Consider the following 23,627-nt stretch of genomic DNA (forward strand, 5'->3'; position numbering starts at 1 on the left):
AATTAAATAAAACAATTTCTGATAGTAGTAATACTATGCTTAATACTGTGTCACCAAAGTATCTTTTCCCCATCAAGTAATACTGACTTATAATAATCTTTTTGAGATACAGTAAAACGAAACTACTGGTTTTACAAACAAAATATGCACTGAAACAACAGAAAACATGAAGCAAAGCAATTTCTTACTTTACTATGACAGCATATTAACTCACCTGAAGTGTTTCTATTTGTTTTCTGATACTGTTGTTAGATGGTATCTAAATAAAGCAATGCAAGACAGCAAAACATAACAAACATGAGAATGGGAAGCACATGCATGTTAGATGAAAAAATAAAAAGGACAAACAGAAAGCTGTTTACTAGGGCTCCATTCAATAGAAATATTTTGACAGATGAAGACTCCACTTTTGATAAGAAGGATTGAGATACTCCAATACTGTAATTCAGTGTTCTTAATATACTGTATGTCATTTACAGTATTTAGTGTTCGTTATCAATTTTAGAAACTACATGCAAGAGTAGTCTATATCTAAACTTGGCTTATATCAATGAAGATATCAACAACTGTGAACATCCTGAAAATAGCTGTTTGAATTCCAACATAGAAAACTGACCAGTCTTAAGATTTTCTATAAACAATTTTTTATTATTTGCTTTTACAATTGTAAAAACATTAAGCAAAAAACGTATTTTCTTATTCTTACAAAATGTATTTTCTTTCTTTTTTGGTTTACAAATATTTTTAAAAACTGCTTTATTTCCTTTATGGCCTCAACATCCATTAAGCAGGCTACAATCCCATGCACTTCTCTAGGAACAAACCTTACTGAATTTAGTGGGACTAACCTCTGGGTGGACATGCATAGGATTACACTGTTAATTCTCTTTAAATTAAAGGTTGATACATACACTCAAAAAGTTATTATGAATTCACTTAAACCTCATGGTAAGAAGTGGAATCATAAATCAAGTGCAATCAAATCCAAGCATAATATAATTAATTTTATTATGATAAAAATACCACATATTCAATAACTGGAAGTTCCTAGTTTGCTCAACCACATTTTCCTGCATTAAGGTGAGCAGGCTGGTAAACAAGAAGTTATTGTCAACTAGCACTTTGAGACATATCTTAAAATACTACCACTAGTTTTGACATGTTACTTTATATAAGCTCTGTATTACTTTTACTGTATCCTGTGCCCTGATAACTTACTACTTAATGGTATTTTAAAACCATTAAGACCTGTTAAAAGAAAATAATAGAAGACTAGATTTGGCAGCTTTTTAGCTAGTTGCAGAGTTTGAGCATAACTAACTATATAAGTTTATATTTTAACATCTCAGTATCTTGGAATATAATGCATAAAATTATTGATCAAAATCTGGCAGATTTAAAAAAACAAACAAACTGGTATACCAATAGTATTGTAACTGCTTGAAATTTTTCTATTGAACAGAGCCACATAATAAAATGTTATGTTGTTAGGAGAACAAAACTATATTAAAATATGTGACATGCTAAATGGTAACTAAAAAGTCCCTGACAATGGAAGTTTTTATATGCCCATTGTCAGCAGAGTGATATTTCTAAATAAGAAAACTAAAAAGATACTTGCATACCTCTTTATATTTAACACATAGCAACAGCAGGTAGACACAGACAATAAAAGGGGAGATGTTGCAAAAGAGTTGCCAATGTGTAAAGAAATACACAAAACCTTGACAAAATATATAGTAAGAGAAAGATCCTAACACATTCAACTGTTGGATTTGTTCTTACACAATTTAAAGCCTAGGTAGTTGAAAAATGTGAATTCAAACATTAACAGCAATATACTATTAACAAAAATCAATCAAGTGGTTTGCATATACTGTATCATTCAAATGTTATAGTGACAGTAATTAAAAACTGCTTTTAGATTGTCCATTAAAATTGTGGTGACTCAAGATCCTAAGCCAATGTTTCTCAACTTTGGCAACTTTAAGATGTATGGACTTCAACTCCCACAATTCCCCTAGCCAGCATGTTGCCAAGGTTGAAAAACATTGCCCTAGGCGGATGGATTGCATCCTAAACAAGGCTATGGGGCATATTGTTATATAATTGGAATGGTGAATGTTCCACTCTCCTATGATTTCATCCACATATCTCCATAATAACAAAAACAGAATGCATAAGAGAAAGCAGGGTTAAATCAGAAGAATCATATAATACTCTGTGTCTCTTGTTTTTCTACACCCCTCCCCTCCACTTTCTCCCTCCTTCAGGCTTCTGTGCACCTACAGGAGAAAGGGTGATATTCCATTTTGGTAATAGGTCATCTATACCAGTGGTGAGCAACTTGCATTAGCATGCAGCTCTCCAGTCCCATTTTTGTATCTTACTTTTCAGATTATGCCACTGAAATTCAGTGTCAAAACTATTTATTTTGTATATGATCCCCCTCCCATCTTTTTTTACAAGATTAAGAAGAGAAGTAAGTATATTAAGATTCTGTAATGTTTAAGACCACTAGTTTGCCCTTTATGCCCCATTAAAAGGCAAACAGGCTTGATATTTTAGCACCCAACTTGGGGCAATAAATAAATGTAGAAACAAATGAATAAAGCAAATAAGTGCAGCTCCTGGCTGCAAAAACAGTGCCCATCTTTGGTCAACATAAGAGGGCACTCAAGAAGGCTCTTGGTCTTAGGTGTAGGTATCCCAGGCAGCTTCCACTGGAAAGCAATACTAAAAATGACCCATGACCAAGTAAAACCCCCCAAAAGTAAATTCGTAAATAACTGGAATTCACAATGGATAAAATGAGCAAAAGCAATATGAAAAAAACAATTCTGAGAAATATGCGGGAATAGGTTATTCTGATTTGAAATAGCCTTACATTACAATCCGTACAAATAGCCTCACAAGCTATTGTGAGCTACAAGCCTTACAAACAGCCTCGCTCTGATGTTACCTAGTTGGATAATGAAAAATCTGCAGACAAACAACCAAGCTCAGAGAGCACCAAGGACTCCACAGTTCAACCCTGAGCTACATAATTCTCTTCTATTGCAGCCTTACATTTTATGCTCAGATTATTTTGTGGTTAATCTAGACTGAAAATATTATTTACTAAATCTAACAGGAGCATGATGCAAACAGTCCTTACCTTCAAATGAGACAGACAGTTCTGTAGGAAGATATGCCAGTTATTTAAAAAAAATTGCTTCTGACTGACACACAACAAACAGGTGATCAATGGATACAAAGCCTGTGAGAGAGGAACAAGTTATTACAACTTTCAGAAAAATGAAAAAATGATATGGCTGAGTTCACATACACAGCATGCAAACTCAGCCACTGTAAACTTGTAAAAAATGATTAATGGACCAGTGAGCTGCATAAATCTAGCCAACTGTGGTGCATTCAATAAAGCACGGTTAAACAAACCACAGCTTGGTAAGTATATGATTGTATCTATGACTGCATTTGTACATTAGCCAGGAATCCTGATTTATTAATCCATGGGGGGTATAAATGAATCGAAACTATAATGTTTAGCAGATAGCCCCACCCACCCCCATTTAAAACCAATTAGAAGAAAACCTCATGGGGAAGCAGCTTTTTGCCCAAAACAAAGCAAAACATAGGTTTGGCACCTGAGAAAGGTTTTCTAAACATTAGTTCACGCAACTGAAAATGCTTTCTTCAATTGCTGCTTATCCAAAAGATGGGGGACTTGAAAAAGCAGCCCTTAAGGCTAAGTGCAGAAAAAGATCTCATGATACCTTAGTTTTTATACCCATTGTAAACCAAGAGCATACAAACACAGAACCAGCCCAGAAAATAAAATAATTTCATTAAATTTGGATTAAAATAACTTCAGTTGTTTAAAGTAACCTATCAGGAAAAAAACCTTACAATTCTAATTCTTCATCGAATTCTGGCACCCTAAATAGCAGGTGATCCCAGATATTTGCTATGTGACTTACTATCAAATTGCATGCACTGGGTCTATTTTGGACAAAAATTAAGCAACTTAAAATATTCCTTAAATACCAATGAATGCTTCTTTCTTGAGCTCAGCTCAAAGGTTGTCTGATAGAGCATCTCCACAAAATTTTTCAGGCATGGCACATTCACTTCATTTTTAACAGCCTAGAATCAAAAGAAACAGATCTATAGTATATCTTCAAGAACAGAGATAAAGATAGTGAAACAGAAAATGATATAAACCATGAGAATCAGTTATTACTTTCTCAAAGATTTAAATCCTGCTGTTAAAAATAAATCAGTTATACAGCATCACACTTAGTCCAATAATAGAAAGAAAATTTAAAGAATTACTTTGAATACTGCACACAAGTTCTACCATGAACAGCAAGAGAGACAGAGAGAGAGAGAACAACCATATATTTATTTTCATTCAATTGCTTCCTCTACTAAAAATGGGGGAAAAAAGTTTTTCATTGAACTTTGAGAAAGGTAAATTTTGGCCTTAATTTTACAAGTGAAACTCATAATCTGATATAATCAACTCTATGGCTAATTTTCTCCATACTTTAAAAAAAAATATTACACTTGGTTGTAGAAAAGAAACAGACTACATTCATCATTATCTGCATGGCAAAATACACCCTCAAAAAACACTGAATTACAAAAAGGGTTGCATACCCCATTTGAGGTGAAAACGTCTCTACATTCACATATATACTACACACTGTATTTGTGAAATAACAAATTTTACTTACAGCAGCAACAGGGATGAGAATTTCTACAAACAAACCAGCAAGCGAGTGCTTTATGTCTTTATCTTTTACCTCCAAAAAATATTGTGCACATTCCTGCAAGAAAACAGCTATCAAATTTCTGCTGTGCATCATCTTGTTCAGTAAGAATAAATGCAAATAACAAAAAACAAAAAAATTCCTATAGGTTGTAGTTATATGTTAGACACAGGCAACCAAAATAGCCCAGTTTAAACTGGAATGAATTTGGGAACCTTCTTAAATTATACAGCCCTTCAACACTTTTATTCTGTATACATAAGCTGCAGTTGACTGAGCTAAAGTATGCAAATAGATATGAACAATGTTCTCCCATGCAAAATTCCAGGTTTTGAAAAATATTAAATCATTGCTCCTTTTTGTTAATATTTGTGATGAACCAAATGATGAAAGAAAGAGTGTTCAACTATTTGTGATATGCAGGAAAAAATGCTGTCTCCCCCGCCCTGCCCCTCCAAGCTTTGAAGATCACTGCTATAGTTGATACTTTGAAGCCATTAGAAAACCTTCAAAAAATGACATGGTAGAAAAAAACTGCATGGAGTTGGTACTGATCCTGTAATGCAGTGTTCAGAAACAATTTTTCAGGGCAAAAAAAAATCCCTATGTTTTCAGGATGCACTATGCCATACACAGCCAAACATTGGCTTCCAAAATTTTGCCTTCATGGCTTGAGTGAGGACGCTGGGTTAATTTGTTCAATGATCCATTTGTTTCTTTTCTTGGCTATCCATGGTATTCTCAGGAGTCTTCTGCAACACCAAAGTTCAAAAGCATAAACAGTCTTCTATCCTGCTTCTTCAAAGTCCAACTTTCGCTTCAACAGAATGTCACAGGGAAAATCATATATCACTTAAACAGTTCCATGTTGTTTTATCTCTGCCTCCACTTTACTATCCTTTCCGTATTTCCCTTTCTATCTAATTTTAAGAAGTATACAGCAACAACTTGCACTCCTGTATTCTGTAAATTATAAGCACACCAATTATGCTAACTATAATACAATGAAACAGCTTACCTGCATGAACTGAAATGATGCTTCAAAATCTTCTACAGGATACATTTTTACTCTGAAAAACTTCATCCCCATAATTAAGCTGATGATACTTTGTACCACATGAGGACTTTGTTCCTTTTGTCTCAGTTCCTTTAATTCTGTGACAAATTTTTTTCTAACAGCTTGAAACCTAAGTCACAGAAAGGCAGATAACCAAGGTTTTCAAAAAGAATAATGGATAAAAAGATTCCCTGTTCCCTGTGAACAGTCAAATAATTGCTCTCATTTTAATAAGGCAGTCACATCCATACAAACAATACTAGATCACATTAGAGTATCCGAGAAAGTCAATTTTAGCAGTGATGTCATGAAAAGTCATTTTTGTGTGCTTGAAATAATAAAAAAAATATTTTGAAAGAAAATACTCAGAGTGAATGAACTTATTAAGAGAGATACTTCCACAACAATTTATCATTGTGACAAATGATCAGTGGATTATATTAACAGGTAACTATGTAACTATTTTATGATAAAAAAGCACAATACCTATGACCATTAAGCATTTATGGCAGTGCTTCCCAAACCTGGGTAACTACCTAAAATTGGGTAAAAGTGGATTTTCTTTGGGTAATGACACATGAATCCATTACATTGACTTAAAGCGTTTTACCTACACTGGGTAAAAAGGACTTTGCGATAAGCAGTTTTGGGTAATGAAGGAAAAAGTCTGGGAAGCACTAATTTATGGCTATCTGTAAACATGCGGCAAAGAAGAAATTTCTGAATCTTGAAAAAGGAGCTGCTTACTTTGATTGGGCAAGAACCCCGATCACTTCTGCATATAAATCTGCAATGATATGGACATTTCCAGTGTTGGTTCCTGAATACCTACAATGAAAAGGAAGTGTACAAAACAAAAAACACAAATGTGTTACTATGAGTATATACAATTAACACAATGCTGCACATAAGAGTAAGCTATACATTATCAATTCAAGAAAAAAATATAGATTTAAAACAAATTTCTGTCCTCTGAGTTTCAGGGGTGGTATTTCATACCTTGGGATAATGATTCCTCCTGAAGCTAGTAACCAAATTCCACTTCTTAAATTAAGATAGCTCTGAACTACAAGGTTCACTCTTTTTCAGACAGGTTTGTTTTTAAAAATCAGCTGTAAGTGTACAATAGCAGAAAGCTTCTCCCCCACATTGAAGCCAATCTTGGAAAGACAACGGCAATTCAAAGTACCCACCAATACCAAAACTGTCCTGGACAAAATGATGGCCACTACAGACAATTTAAAGTTTCAGTAACTCCCTGAACAAGAAGTTTTGAACAAGAAATCAAAAACAAACAAACAACCCTTAAAAACTTGCAAGGCCCAGTTGAGAATTCATATAAGTGCCTAGAGGAGACTTCTGGAGAGACACCGAAGATACTAACTGCTTAAATGGGACTGACTACCTAAAATACTATTCAGTCCAGCTGCATGAGTGCAATGATGTTAGAGCCAAGGCCACCGTAACAACAACAACAACAACAACAATTTATTACACTTGTATGCCACCCAACTCTCAATGACTCTGGGCAGCTCACAACAATCAAATCTAACCCGAAAAAAATCAAAAATGCAATTGATCTGAGGGACTTCCGGTGGAGACATGGTGGACTGAACACCTGTGCCCATGGGCTCAGTGGGCGGAGCTGACAACGCAGCGGTTTTCTCAGGCTCAAGCAGGTTTTCCTGAAACCCAGGTATGTTTTCCGGAAAAAGGAAAACACCTGGAATCACCCCATCTGTCCTCCTGATGGCTGCTTGCAGCCAGAAGATCACAAACAACGTTCGTGTTCAACTGGTAAGAGCAGCCGGGATGCTGGGACGTCACCATTTCCAAGCTGCACTGTAGCCTTAAAGGGACACTAAGACCATCCACCCCATTTCTAAATCACCCAATTTATATTTCTTTTAAGTACGCGTACCTCAAGAGAGGCTTTCTCCAGCAAGGAGAAGGAGTTTTCTTGGTGCTTATCATTATTTTTGGGATTACTTTTTTAAAAAAATTCTTTTTAAGTTTTGGACCTTGTTTTCCCTCCAAATATTGAGGATTGAGAGTAAATAATTGTCTCCCTGTTATTATTTTTGTACTAAATTTGTAGATATTAGCATTTTCTTAAATGTTAAATTGGCTGATTTGAACCTTCAGCTTTCTGCTTCTACTTTCCCTTCGGAACTGTCTGCATGTGTCACTTTCGCTTGTGTAAACACATTCTGGAATACTTTGATATCTTCAACTTTCACTGGTTAAGCTCCTAGGGGGCGCCATAATCTACTTCATGAGACATGGAGGATTTTAAACAGATTTTCTCTGACTTCCACCAAGATTTTAAATAGATTCTTTCTGACTCCTATCAAGTTTTATGCAAGGTATTCAGGACACTGTGGAAAATACGAGGTCTAAAATATGTCATCTGGTTGGGGATGTCGTGGATGAAACTGAGGATTTTAACAGTGACAGAAATGTCTCTTCTAAGAGTGAGATTGGGACTTCTGTTGAAATGCTAGATGAAGATTGGATAGTCGAGTTAGAGAAATTTAAGGGAGAGAGCAAGTTGCAAGTCACAAGTGAAATTGATCTTCTGGTGAAATGCCATGAATAAGAAGGGGTTATTATGTATGGGAGGTTTCCTAAAAAGAAGTTGGAGTTTTTGAGGGGGGCAGTTGGGCTGTTTGATCTTTTTAAGAAAAAAGCTCTGTGTACATTGTGGGGATACATAAACGCTCTAGTTTATATTGAAGTGGGATAAGGGTTAAAGAATATTTATCTGAATTGTTTTTAAGGTTTGGCTGATTTCATTTATCTTTGATGAGTTGGATTAAGGTTATTAAGGTATAGTAAAAAATAAAAAATGTCTACTTGGAGGGTTTTGGGTTTATTAAGAATAAGTTCATTAAAATTGTTGTATTACTAAGTATAATGGCAGAGAATTTATGTGTTTTTTTGTTTATTTTTTATTATAGTAGACAGAAATGTATAGAATATTAGTAGGAAGGGAATAATTAAATAGATGTTATCTTTGGGGAGGGGGAAGTTGTTTAGGAGATTTATATGGATTTTTCTTTTCTATATATAGAGAGGGAGGGAGGGAGGGAGGAATTGTACTTAGTGATTTTTATAATGTGCCAGTGTGGAATGATTTATAGAAATAATGTAGTTTTGGTTTAATGTAGAGTAAGGGACTGACTATGGAAAATTTTTGTATATCCTTGCTGTTAAAAGTTGGAAGTCACACTTCTTTGTAGCTTTGAAAAAAAATTTCTCTTGTGTTTTCACTTTTTAGTTTTTTTCTTTGTAATTTTTTGTTTTTCTGTAGCTTTTATCTTTTCTTGAAACTTAATAAAATTCTTATAAAAAATGTGACTGATCTGACATGGGCTAGATCTGAGTTATGGTTTGCTCAGCATGCAAAAAAGCATTTCCATATAACACTGCAAACCGTTAGTATGTTTCCCAGATGCCAACAATAAACTATCTGACTCAATTAGATGTGAGCAGATTCCATACTGTTAGCTGGAAGAACTCTGTCTTGGATAAATACTTGGAACTTGGGACAGAAGATTCTGTTCCATCTGGGCCAGTGAGGTGCTATGAAGATTACATCTGCTCTGAATTTCCTGACTCTGTAAAAGATTTGGGGAATCGGTGCCCCACCTAGAAAGGCACACTGAAAGCCCCTTCCCCACAGAACTTTCAGACCATTGCTCTCTGCTCCTGACAGCTAACAAAACTTGAAACAATCACCCATATTGCCCTTATAACTCACAATGGTGCAAAAATCTATCATCCCTCTTGTGCCAATCTATTGTGCAAACACAGAATACACAACCTCATTCTCCACCTTCTAGCAGATAATTCAACAATGATTTCCAGGAGTGTAACAAAATTTTGCACTATTCCTATAGCAACAGGCCCAAGAATCATGTAATCACTATAGAGCAGAATTTCCCACATTTGAAACCATCTAGGCAGAATTTTAACCACTTCTATGTTTACTCTTAATTTTACTGTATCCATCCAGGGTTATTTATTAACCATCCTAACATTTTAAATATTATTAAATCAGCATTTTAATATCTTAGTAGACTATTATTTTGCAATATAGGATTGGAGGGGGTATCTGCATGTTCTTTCTCTTAGGGCCAGGCCTTTTCAGCCCCCAATTTTATACAAATTTCTTTAGGAATAAATTTAGCCAAGCTCAGTGGGATGGGTATCTGTTAAATCACAAAAAGTTGTTTAGCAAAAATGTAAATAAAACTTACCTAACTAATCAAAATGAAAAAATTATTAACAAGTTGAACCCAAAGATATGCATTAGTGCAACTTTTCTGAGATAGTGGAATAGTCAGTACTCACTCAAAAGACAGAAATGGTTAAAGACATTTAGGTACTTCAAATATACTTACCCTTCCTTGTGTTTAAAGTGCTTAAAAGCCAAATTTAGAACTTCATGAACTAAAGGGTCAGGCACTGGATGAACAGGTATCTGTAACAGAGAAGGCATGTACTGCTTATCCTTATGGCTTAGACGTTTTACAGAATGTGAATTGTACCGTAATTAGATAAACATATGTGCAAATATATAGAAGGGCATATTTTTATTTGGGGAACTGAATAAATTAAACTACATTCTACTATTCTGAACTCTTTTTCCACAGAAATATTGATTTCATTTTAACAGAACTATATTTTACACTGCACGGTATAAGACAAACAAGACTAGGTACATTTAGGGTGATTGCAAAGATTACTGAGCTTCCTCTACTTATGTACACCTCCATTTTGCACTCCACCCTTAAGGAGGATACACAGACATTCAGCTGTTTTTGCAATTAAAACAGAAAATATTAGCTTGTATCTAACAGAAAGTAAAGTAAAGAGCTTACCTGTTTTAGAACTTCTACTAAAACTAAGCAAAAAATAAAATCTACAGCTAAGTCCCTCCGTTCAAGTAGATAATCCCTCTCACGCTGCTGCTCATCCCTGAAACAAATAAAAATATCAAATACATTTGACATAATGCAGGTTACTTTCTCAAAACAGAAATACATGTAACTTGTTTTTATGTATGTGCACAAAGTCAACAAAGTCATACAAAATCTTTCTACGCTCATGCCCATCTTCATCCTGGAATTCCATATTGCCCTTATAATCTGACAGCAGCAAGAAGAAAAATGTTAAGAACTCTATTAGGAAATTAAATTCAGAGAAACACCGAGTTGATCATTATTGTTCAAAGCAATAGTCAGGAGCTGCTACTATATTTAACCCAACAAGGAATTATATCATTTGCTAATTGCTTTCAAGTATCTGCATTTAAAGCTGCAATTTTTCCTTCTGTAACTGTATCAATAATTGACCAGCCCTGATTGCTTATTAGTATGCACTGCTTTCTTTTTGGCAAAATTTCCAAACTTCTTCGAACCATTTTTCCAAAGACATATATCCTTGTTATTGGCACAGGTCCTCTGCCATTTTAAGTTGCAGGCTAGACTGCCTGATCTTGCATGGTTAACTTTGTTCATCATAATACTGCTTTTATACAAACAACTATGTTTCAATATTTGACCATCTATATTTATTATCTGTTATTTAACTGTTATCAAGTTGTCTCATCAATGAAGCTGAAGACTAATTTATATGAGAGCGCACTGGGGTTTGAGTTTAGAACTGACAGATAATGAGCCTAATACGTTTATAAACGCTGAATTATTCAAGCTATTATATGTAATTACAGAAATAACATGAAAACAAATCCCAAGGGTGTTGATCACTGCAATGTACTCACCCCTTAGACTTTGTGCTGGAACGAGGCCTGTATTCATAAGATTCATCTTCAGTTCCATTTTGGCGTTTGTACCAGTCAAACAAGGTGCGTAATAAGGAGGGGAGACAGTGCTCTGCTACTGAGCTCATAGAGCTTATCAACTGTCAAGAGAATAGATTAAGGGTTTCCCTAGAGTAATCAGTCTATATGCTATCTTTTTGAGAACATTCTCTCTTACACATGTATGGATACGATGTACATACGATGTGCAGCAGTAATACCATAGCATCTTTGCCCTTTTGTTTTTATGCTGTAGCAAAAATTCCCAAATCTATTTACTCAAACACGAACACCAAGCTTTGTACTAAATTATACTAGATTAGAGTTCTCAAGTTTTGCACACTGCAATCTTAAATGATAAATGAATTTGTGTGACACTTCCCCTAAATTTTTTTAAAAATCAACCTTTTTTTTATGACAGCAACTCTCATTTCTCATACCACATTTATTTTTGATTGGTATAGCAGCCACTGTGGAAAAACCTGACTCACACAAATAAGGTGCTGCACATGTTTATCAGCAGTATGGTCATCTTTACCTGTTTTCTTACCACCCAACAGAAACGTTTCCACTTTTCAATCCCATAATCTATAGTATTCTCAATACTATACTACTAGACGCTCTCGTGGAGATGCCAGAGACAGAGAAATATTTCTCAGAAAAACCACACCAAAGAATGTCTTTTAATTTAAAGAATATAGAATTGTTGGCGGTTTAAAGAATCCTTGTACCTTAGCTAAGAAAAGGAAGCATGTGGAAAACTAACTGTAAACTTAGTAATACTCAAAAGTCTGAGCTTGACTATCATGCCTGAGGCAAGAAACAGAAACAGTTTCTTTTTGCAAGGAGGGAATTTTTGAGAATTGATACAATTATAACATATCTCTGAAAACTATAAAATATTAATTTTCAAACAGAATCATTTTATAAATGCCATGATACTTAACTGTAATTATAGACAACTTTGATTAGTTGTTTGGGATGCATAGATTTGGGTTTTGCACTTCACAATTCTAAAACATCCTAAAGCTTTTAGCAGAAATCTCTCTTTTCCTTCCCTAGAGCACAATTTCAAGTGCATAGCTTGACATGAAAAACTGAAATAGCTAGGCAAAATGAAGAACACTCCTCCCAGCACTACCATTATGGCTAAGGAAGAGAAACTGTGGGGTGGAAAGAGCTCCACCCATTGACATGGTTGGTGGGCAAGAAAAAGATGGTTTTGCACTGAAAGCCTCATCTTTAAAACATTCTGGAACAATGCTCAGTGCAAGCACAGTACCTTTGTAAGAATAGTTTGCAAATTATATCCCAATTAAAAAGCCGAGTTACACAGCCACTTGTGAGCATTGTTAATTTATTTATCATTTGTTTATTGAGGAAAATGATCCAAAGCTACATATTTATGTGTGGCAACATATGTGAACCTCTAGGATTATCATTTGAATGGGAAATTAAGAGTCAGGTGTTTCAATCAATGGGATGATAATCAGCTGTGAGTGTGGGAGGTTCTGCCTTATTTATAGAATGGAATTATGGGGACTTCCAGTGGGGAACATGGCCAACTGAACAGCTGTGTCCCGAGTTCTGTGGACAGAACTGACAACACAGTGCTTTTTCGGGCTTGGGCAAGTTTTTACCTGAAGCCCAGAGCTTTTTCATGAATAAAGAAAAAGCTCAGAATCATCCCATTCGTCCTCCAAAACAGTGCCCTGCAGCCAGAGAATCGCAAAGAGCGTTTGCAACGATCCGGTAAGAGACGACAGGATGCTGGGACGCCACTATTTCCAACCCACACTGTAGCCTTAACAGGATATTAGGTCGAGCTGCCTCATTGCTAAATCACCCAATTTATATATTTTTTAAAAAATTTGTACTCTAAGAGAGGCTTTCGACATCAAGAAGAAGCAGACTCTCTTGGTGCATATCGTTATTTTTTTTGGTTAAATTAAAAAAAATTTTTTTTTAAGTTTTGGCTTCTTTTCCCATTTAAATATTAAGGACAACTGAGAAAATAGCCTTCCCACTATTATTTTTGTACTGAATTTGAAGGAGTTAATATTTTCCTACACAATGAATTTGCCATTTTGAATCTTCAGTTTTGTTTTCATTTTCCTTGGGAGTTGTCTGTTAGATTATTAGCTTGTTAGTACACTTTCTCTTGTGTCAATTTCATTCAGAAGTTTTTCATTAACTTATTAACTCCTATCTATGTGAGTGAAGTATCTAGGGGGCGCCATAATCTACCGTCTGAAATATGGAGGTTTTTAAGAATTTCTCAGAGTCCTGTTGTGAGCCTGAGCAGACCATTAAAGAGATCTTTCCAGATTTCTGTCAGGCTACTCTGCAGAATATTCGGGACATTGGGGAAGATATTATTTCTAAAGTGTGTCATCTGGCTGAAGACCTTACGGAAGAAGAAAATTTTTTTGGCAAGGACGGAGACGTTTCTACTGATAGCGAGATTGAAGAAATGCCAGGCAAAGATCACATTTTGGTGGTGAAAAGGTTAAAGCGACTGTCTGAGCTGCGAATTACAAAGGGACTGGTTTTTCTGTGGGAATGTTATGGGAAAGAAGAGGTTTGGTTCTGTGGAAGGCTGCCTGAATTGCAAATTACAATTGTGCTGTTTTTCTGAGGGAATGTTATGAGAAAGAAGAGAATCTGTTTTGTGGGAGTTTTTTTGCTGAGAAGCCTGAGTTTTCAAGGGGGGCAGTTGAGCTGTTTGACTTTTGTAAAAAAAAAAACTGCCTTGTATGTAACAGGGAGATATGTAAATGTCTTGGTATATTTTGGAGTGGGGTAAAAATTTAAGAACATTTAATTGAAGTGACAATGAGGCTATTATGATTTCATTTCTCTTTAATGATTTGGATTAAGATTTATTGGATTCTTTTTAAGGTTTGTTTGATTTGTAAGATTTATAAGGTATCTATAGGGTATAATAATAATTGCTTTGTTTTTTAGGTTTAATAGGGTTAAGACTATCGTAGTATTAAGTATAAAAGTAGAAACATCTTTTGGGGAGGGAAATTGATTTAGAGAGAGAGAGAGAGAGAGAGAGAGATTACAAGGGGAAGGAGCAATTGTATTAGTGATTTGTATATGTGGTAATGGAAGGATTTATAGAAATAATGTGATCTTGGTTTGATATAGAGTCAGGGATTGAATATGGAAATTGCTGCATATTCTTGTTTTTGCAAGTTGGAAGTCATTTCTTTATGTAATCTTCAAAAAATTTTCTTGTGTTTCACACCTTTCTAATTTTTCTTTTTTTTTCTTTTTGTAGTTTTTATCTTTGTTTCAAACTTAATAAAATTCTTATATATAAAAAAATAGAATGGAATTATGTGTATTCACTATCAAAGTCTAATCTTCACCACACAGGTATGTAGAATTATGTGAAGGTTTAAAAAAAGATTTCTGATTTCTAAAAAACAGTTGTTGACACTCACCAGGCTGGAAAAGGTTACAAAATTATCTCCAAAGAGTTTGGACTCCACCAGTCCACTATCAGGCAGATCGTGTACAAATGGAGGCAATTCAACACCACTGTTACCCTCCCCAGGAGAGGCCGACCAACCAAGATCACACCAAGCGCAAGGCATGTAATACTCCAGGAGGTCTCAAAGAATCCCAGAGTAATGTCTAAGGAACTAAAGGTAAATGTCAGTTTAATGAGACTACCATTAGGAGAACACTGCGCAACAATGGTGTGCATGGCAGGGTCGCAAGGAGAAAGCCACTACTCTCCAAAAACTTTGCTTCCCATGTACAGTTTGCAAAAGACCACGTGAATAAGCCAGAAGGCTCCTGGAAGAATGTACTGTGGATGGATGCGACCAAAATAGAATTGTTTAGCTTGAATTAAAAGTGTTATATTGGGCAAAAGGCAAACACAGCCTTCCAGGATAAGAACCTTATCCCATCTGTGAAATGTAGTGGTGGTGGTATCATGGTTTGGGCTGCTTTGCTGCTTTTGGACCAGGACAGCTTGCCATCATTGTTGGAACTATGAACTCTGAATTGTATCAGCAAATTCTACAGGAAAATGTCAAGCTATCTGTCCATGAACTGAAGCTCAAGACAAAGTGGGTCATGCAGCAAGACAACGACCCAAAACACACAAGTCATACAACCAAAGAATGGTTAAAACAGAAGAAAGTTAATGTTTTGGAATGGCCAAGTCCAACAATACTATAGAAATGTTGTGGAAGGACCTGAAGCCCACCAACATCCCTGAGTTGAAGCTGTTTTGTAAGGAGGAATGGGCAAAAATGCAGGACTATCAGCAGTTATTGAAAACGTTTAGTCGGTTATGTAGCCCAAGGGGGGCACGCCAGTTACTGAAAGCAAAGGTTCATACACTTTTACCATATGCAAATATGTAGCTTTGGATCATTTTCCTCAATGAACAAATGAACAAGTATAATGTTTTTGACTCATTTGTTTAATTGGGTTCTCTTCATCTAATTAGCTAGGTTCTCCACTTGTGTGGAGAACAGATCACGTTTTAGGTAATATTTGTGCAGAAATATTGAAAATTCAAAGGGGTTCACAAACTTTTAAGCACCACTGTATAAAGTAACGACTTTTTAATGGGCTTAGCAAAAAACATAGTATTTTTTCTGTTTTAACCATCCTTTGGTTGTAGGACTTGTGTGTTTTGGATTGTTGTCTTACTGCATGACCCACTTTGTCTTGAGCTTCAGTTCATGGACAGATCTTTGGTGCAACTAAATGCTTCTAAAGTGAGTAAAAAACCCTATCTCTGAAATATTTCAAATATAAGATATAGAAACCTGCTTTTAACCAACTTGTGCAGCAAAATCCAGGTCAACCAACTTATATTCCTTAGGAAATATATCTGGTGGACTTCTGTGACCTGTTTAAAAACCCTAACAAATACAAGGCTTTAGGTTTTAAAATGAATTTTACCAACCTGATCAAATTGAAGATCTTCACCTCTCTGAAGAGATCTAGACAAGGGTTTTTCCTAAAATAGGAGTAATAAAGTATTAAGTTACATCTGGTACAGTATCATACATGTACCCAATATCAAATAATCCAAACTGATCTCTACTTTTCTTCAATTTTTAAAATATAGCTTTACAATATATTGAAATGCATCCACCATATATATTTAATTAATGGTATTGCTAAGAATTTTTATAAATTCAGAGTCATCCATCTTATTTTTCAAGCCAAAATGAAATTATAAATATAATACCACCACAAATTTCAAATTTTTGGCTTGAATTAAAAGCGTAATTTTGGGCAAAAGGCAAGCACTGCCTTCCAACATAAGAACCTTATCCCATCTGTGAAACATGGTGGTGGTGATATCATGGTTTGAGCTGCCAAAAAAGTTCACAGCATTTCAGAGAATATTCTATAAGAAAATATGATTAAATTGATTTAAGAGTAGAAACAGATTTTATAACAAATGAACACAATTCTAATGCAACTTGTACTACATGATTACTATAATCTTTAATCGATGTAAAGAAATTAATCAGTTTTAAAATATTAAAACAAAAAAAGCAAAAATACTAAAATTTGTGTGAAGGTTTAGTTGTTCAATAATATCCATCCTTGAAAACTGAAACACAAAATGCTGAGGCTTAGTCAGTGTGTAATATTATGGATATTTAGTATAAAGGACTATCAACTTTGAGTCCCCCTCCCATTAAAAAAAAAACTGTGGGAAAATTCTTGCTGAAGCATAAAACTTAACTTCATCTAATCTTTAGAACTGGTCCGGCAAGATATCATACTCAATATTACTAAAAGCTGCTCAGATCCTTAGAAGAAACAATTATTAATAGGTATCTTCCATTAAAATATCCTTGACTGCCAACATTAAATCTAGATAATTCACGTCAACTAAAAATACCTGGATTTAAGGTGTTATCACCTTCTCTAATACCTTACCAAAAGGGATAATAATACCTAGATGGCAGTTATAAAGCTCTCCTTGCTCTAAGAACTATTTCATGGTGACACAGACCATTTCTCTTTTAAAGCCCTCATAATCAATCTTCAGTAACCAAGATAGGCAAAAGTCAGGAAGCAGTGGCTTTGGTGGTGTGTCTAAAATTCTCCAATTGATATTCTATGCTCAATGTTCCTTTTTTGATTTGCAAGGCTTCTTCTCTATGTTAGAAAGTAATTTTATTTTGAAAAATGCTTTCCTCCAATATAGCAGGAACAGACTACCACAAAAAAACTTTCACAGCCCCTTTCCAATATCCTGTTTTTAACATGGTGCTATATTGCCATTTTTTGTGCTCAAATATAGGCAGTGATCTTACAAGACCAATTACTTTTTAAGAAATAACAAGTTCCCATTTGAATTGAAAATTATTGGAAAGATTTATGCTTTGTTAAAGTTCAACTCAGGGCTATAATTTGAATTTCTAAGTCAAATCAATTGGTCAGATCGAATAATGAAAACTATGTGATTTTAATTATTTTGCTCTGATGATTCAATTGCTGATTTGCAAGTGAATTATGCAAAAGGCACCCCTTTTCTAACTGAATTGATACTGATGTTGTTTTGGCCCTCTTTGGGCAGACTGCCCTTTGGAAGAGTCATATTCCAATTTTTTTTAAATCATAATTTTACAATCAACTTTTAGAACAGGCAGCTTGGTGCAATCAAACTCATATCCTATGCTTCTTGTATAATCTCCCCAACTATTCAAGCATTTCTCTTCCAACTGACAAAATCCTTGCCCTGAACTTAATTAATTTAATAGTTCATGGCTTTCACCTCCAGAGCGGCTTGCAGCAAGCACACCAAGGAAACAGCCAGTGCTATCACATTACTTTCAATGAGGATCTTCTCTTGTGTGTCTGTTTACTCATTTGTAATTCATTCCTCTTCACTGAATGTAATCTCAAATATTAGTTTCCTTCTGGTCAATCAATCCAGTGCCAGGGTGAGCATTCCAAAGGGTGAGGGAGTGGGGTAAAGACCTATAAGATCTGGCCTGCAAATCTGACTTCCTTGAGTCAAATTCTGGAGACTGTCAGAGCCACTTGGGCTCACTGTGGCAGATTGAAGAAGTACCCCCAACGCCATGAATATACTCAGGGACAGTTTCTTAATAAACTTTCTTAAAAGTTTGTTGTTGTTCTGGTGTCTCCTTTAGTATTCTTGTTCTTTGGTATCCATCCTGCAAATTCCAGATTAAGCATCAATGCACAAATTAGTAGCAACAACACTAAAGAACAAAATCAGTTTCATAAGTATCTAGTGCAATGCTTAAAAAAAATAAGTAAATGGATAAAATTAATTCATAAGAGACAAAGTGGAAATTTATCATAGTAATATCTTAGCATTAATTGTATTTTTTACTGTTGTATATCATTAAGCTTTGATTTGTGCCTTGATTATTTTAGCTGAAGTGATTCAATTATCAAAATAATAACACTACTGTAAACCATAAGAAGTTTTTTTTCCTTTTCCTTTTGAAAGAGCCTTATACTTTTTCATCTAAGTGTGAAAATTACTGCTCTGCCTGTAAGAAATGACATACGTAAATTATATAATACTCAAATCTATCATCTCTTATTACCCTTCTTCTTTATCAGGTCAATTTTTTTAAACAGTGAACATTGTCTCTTGGTCAGGAATTCTAGGAAATTTCTTTTTTTAACTAACAGGTTCCACTGTCTGAAAAAGTTTGAAAACCCGTGATCTAGACAATACTGTTGTGTGGATCAACAGGAAGGTAAACTAAAAATAATTTTTAAAAAATCAAAGTCCTTGCAGATCTAATAAAATCCAGTGGGGAGCATCAAAAGCCAGCCAGAGCTAGAAGATATATAGCCAAGCATCTCCACTGCCTCCATGTAGTCATTTCCTTTTCTTATCTTGCAACTTTCCCCCTCCTTTATCAATTATGATTCCTCTAAATCTCCTTTTTCCTTGATGAACACTGACTGCTGCTTCTGCTTCTTTCTCCTTCCCAGTGCATCTCCTTTTCCAACTGTTTTCCCCCACTGAAAAAAGAAAACAATAAAAAAGACTAAAGTGGAGATAGTACCCAAAGATTATGCAAGATAAAGAGTCCCTTGAGTTGCACTTGATTCCTACTAACTACATGAGCATATCCATGTAAATTTCTTGGCAACAATGGTTTGCTATTGCCTTCTTCTAAAGTCTGTGTTTACAGCCCTAATGCTAGTCTATCTGAGCCAACCTTTTATCAGAATAATGACTACTTACATAAATTTCACTTTAGACTAAAGTATTTATTTGGCCAGGTTCGAAGGAAGCTTTTAGTAGCCATGGATCAGCCAGTTATCAATGAAATGAAATAAAATAGAAGAGAACATCAATGTAGCACACAACCAAATATGGATATTTTGAAGTTTTATTAACCGTATGCTTTCTATTTTGCATGTTTTTTATATATAATGCTCAAATTCCACTAAAATAAAGGGGATTTTAATCAGATACAAAGTAAGTCTACACTTGGCTAATATAGTTCTATTTTACAGTTTTATGACTTATGACCTCCTTTGCTCTACTAAGTATTTTTATGTTATTACCTCTCCAACTCTGATCTTACAAGCTATTAGCCACATGGAAGGAGAAAGGAAAGGAGAGGAAATAAAGTATTTCCTTGTGCTTCACTGAATATTATGGCTCTTCACTGTTGTTTTCAAATTAAGATTAAGTAATTTGAGAAAAATACGAACTGAAAGAAGGCTGCCTAACATAACTCACCAAAGGTTCAGCCATTACAACTTCAATTTTCTTTTCAGCTTGAATAGCAAACTCAGCAAAGAGGCTCTTGATGACATATTCACCAGGTTTGACATCTGGATCAATGGTAATATTAGACATGATGACGCTTCTCTTTTCCCAGGTAGAATTGATGGTGGGAGAAATTCTGTGCTTAGCAATGCTTCTGGCTGGTGCTGATGCTAGAGGAAGAGAAATATAGATCATTAATAATGGAGTAAATCAAAAGCATCAGCATTTCTTACAAACAAAATACTTTAGAATGTCAGAATTTAAGGAAGGCCTCTAAGAGGAGAAAGTTCTAAGTTTGTTTCCAACTGAAGCATAAGAAAAATGCATAAATTGGAGGATAAGTATCATTGACAGATATTGGGGCCATATGTAACTAAATCAAAGATACCAGGGATAAACATAGGCAATTTATGCCATCTATACTCTCTTTAACCCTCTTTACAGTTCTTATTGTGCTATCAATACAGAAAAGGAATTAAAAACTATCAAGGATTAGGGGATTATTTAACTATACTTCTTCCTCTGTCTCCAATATATTCTTGACAATTTCAAAGTTAAACATGAGATTATAAATATGATTTTTATTGCTCCTAAAAGCAAGGAAGAATTATATTTGTGTGAACATGTGGTTCACAGTTAACTAAGGTATGTGGCTGATTCAAAATATTTAATCGTTGTCCAATGATAAGTACTGACAGTGTGTTCCCCTCATCCCAACCCATTCTGCTTTGATCAACAAGCCATAACACTGTCTACATCTGAAATTCCTGTCCTTTTAAGAGTTGTTTGTTGCACTGGAGAGAGGAAATGCTATTTAACTCCCACCTTTCTATAATAAAGGTAACTGAATTTTTATAAATTCAAGATACCGTACAAATACAAATCATAACTAAAATACAGCAGGTAAACGGCAACAAAGCAATTCATAAACATTCCCCACACTTTAGAATACAAATCTTAAACATTTTATTCTGCTCATATTGTAAAATTAAATAAAATGATTAACCACCAGAATAAAATGCACCTAACATTCTATTCAACATGAAGCAAGGAGAGGTTTTGTAAATCTTTTCTTTAAGACTAGTCCACACTTTAAACATTGTAAGTGATAAAACCTTTTCTTTGTGAAGCAGTATCTAAAGAAACAATGTAATTCTTTATGTCTTGGTAATTTTTATTTATCTATTTATTAGGCTTATAGCCACTGCAATCTAATTCTCAGCTTCTATAGAATATAATGTAACAAAAAAAATGTACAACACCCACAATATGGCTAGAAGATAGTATCATAAAACTCTGAAATAAAAATAACAAATGAGAAAACAAAAACAAAAAAATAAAAAATGGCAGAGTTCTTAAATTAGGGGAATGCCTTCTGAAATAGCTCCATTTTCAGCATGTTCCTGAAAATCAGTAAGGAAGAAGCCAGACCGATCTCCACTGGGGGCTATTGTTGGCCCAATCCTGCCAACAATTTAGATTGAAATTACAATCTTACAGGTCTTACAGTCTGAATTTAAGCAGAGATCCCACTGAGTTATTGCCAGGAATGAAAGAAAGGTCCACAGTAAAATGAGGCTATGCTAGCCTGAGACTCTAAACCGCAGTTAAATGCAGTTTTCCAGCTTCTTAGGCCTCATGAGTCTGTAACAGTGACAGCACAGAAATAGCAACGGTTCTGAGCACTGCAGTTCATCCACTATCAAAGTTCTGCAACTTTGCCAAATTCTCCAGTCCAACAAATCAAAGGGGTAAGTAAAGTTGATGGCTGCAGGATGAAAAACTGAAAGGACTCAGTCTTTTGCTGATCTTCCATGTGGGCCCCAGACAAGCATAATTCCTCTCCCAGTGGGCTAGTTCTCATTCTCCAGAAGCAGACTCCAAAAGCCCAAAATATCTGTCCTCATGAACTACTGCTGCTCACCCAACATCCAAGTATGTGTGATACACAGTACCACGAACAAAAATGAACAAAAAACAAAAACAAACAAACAATGGATGGGAAAGTCGGAGAAGCATTCCACACACAAAAGACATTAATGGATAAGAGACAGTAAATTAAATCTAAGTCCTAGGAAAGATAAGCATAAAGAAGAGATTCAAAATACCACACACACATACACAATATGTGTATTGTGCACAATATAAGACAACACAGAAGGAAACCCTGGCAGGCTGTCAAGATTCTGTTATTATAGCCCTATTATATCAAGATTATATTATATCCTATTATACCTTATTATAAAGCAAAGTTCTAAGTTGCAAAAACTACCCTACTGTGATTCTGCATTTTGCCACTAGATTTTGATGGTACAATCCTGGGTGCTCTGGAGACCACAAAAAGGGGGGCCCAGGGACAGCAGCCAGCCCTTTGCTCACCCATATCTATGGTAGAGGTTGATGCTTTTCCTTTAGCGCGTGCTATGATCCATTTATCTTGATTAAAAGAATCTAAAGAAAATTCAGATTACATAGGGGCAGAAAATCTGGTGGAAGTATCCATTTTCTACTTCTGAGAAAACTGATGAGTGAAGTAACAGAAACTATAACATTTCAAACTGAAAAACCTTTCCTAAGGAAAAGTGGCTTCTTTTCAAATAGAACAAGCTAAAAAACTTCAACTCCCTTTTGCACAGAAGCTTTCAGGAAGCTGTTCCATAGGCCAAACTAAGCATTATTCAATATATATTTGATGAGAACTGGGAAGCAGAGATGGACAAGGGACTGTGCCAACCCAGATAAAAATGGTGACTACTGCAATAACTGATGACTGCAATTTACCACTGGTAACAAATCGCTGAAATAGATATCACTTCTCAATATAAATTGTGCCTGAAATTGTTTTGCTGTCAAAATACTGACAAGGTGCTGCTCTACCAATATTGCTTTCTAAGCAGCTGTGGCAGATCTGTACTGAAATTCTTTTAAGAACAGCAGACTTAATAACTGCAAACAGTTTTTTCCCCATAGAATAGTAGTTTTAACATAAGCTGGCTCATACCAATAATTTCTGCATCAATAAAACCCAAGAATCTCTTGTGACTCTAGAAGTTCACCTCCTATGTACAGTAAATTACCTAATGAGGATTTTTCATGTATGTCAATGCTTCAAATCTTTAAAATGAAATTCAGGAAGTATTTCTCAATCATAAAAAAGTAACCTTCAAAAATACATACTTGGGAGACTTTTTTTTTTTT

The 23,627-nt window shown here is 35.0% G+C and overlaps 1 protein-coding gene across 6 annotated transcripts in view; it reads right to left on the reverse strand.

Moving 5' to 3' along the window:
- The window catches only part of FRYL (FRY like transcription coactivator), a 127,335-nt gene that overhangs the window by 75,219 nt on the left and 28,489 nt on the right, over window positions 1–23,627 (reverse strand). For 4 of the 6 annotated variants that reach the window (XM_063310416.1, XM_063310413.1, XM_063310412.1 and 1 more), the window contains exons 2-12: window positions 20,400–20,599; window positions 16,602–16,655; window positions 11,621–11,760; window positions 10,719–10,815; window positions 10,239–10,318; window positions 6,580–6,660; window positions 5,794–5,962; window positions 4,740–4,832; window positions 4,048–4,146; window positions 3,158–3,259; window positions 215–259 (exon numbers count right to left, since the gene is read on the reverse strand). In XM_063310416.1, the coding sequence (XP_063166486.1) occupies window positions 215–259; window positions 3,158–3,259; window positions 4,048–4,146; window positions 4,740–4,832; window positions 5,794–5,962; window positions 6,580–6,660; window positions 10,239–10,318; window positions 10,719–10,815; window positions 11,621–11,760; window positions 16,602–16,655; window positions 20,400–20,519 (1,080 nt within the window). In that variant the 5' untranslated portion in view covers window positions 20,520–20,599. The remainder of the gene's footprint in view (window positions 1–214; window positions 260–3,157; window positions 3,260–4,047; window positions 4,147–4,739; window positions 4,833–5,793; window positions 5,963–6,579; window positions 6,661–10,238; window positions 10,319–10,718; window positions 10,816–11,620; window positions 11,761–16,601; window positions 16,656–20,399; window positions 20,600–23,627) is intronic. The other 2 variants (XM_063310414.1, XM_063310415.1) reach the window with 1 other exon arrangement.

Source organism: Candoia aspera, chromosome 8 (genome assembly GCF_035149785.1).
Source record: "Candoia aspera isolate rCanAsp1 chromosome 8, rCanAsp1.hap2, whole genome shotgun sequence".
NCBI lineage: Eukaryota > Metazoa > Chordata > Lepidosauria > Squamata > Boidae > Candoia > Candoia aspera.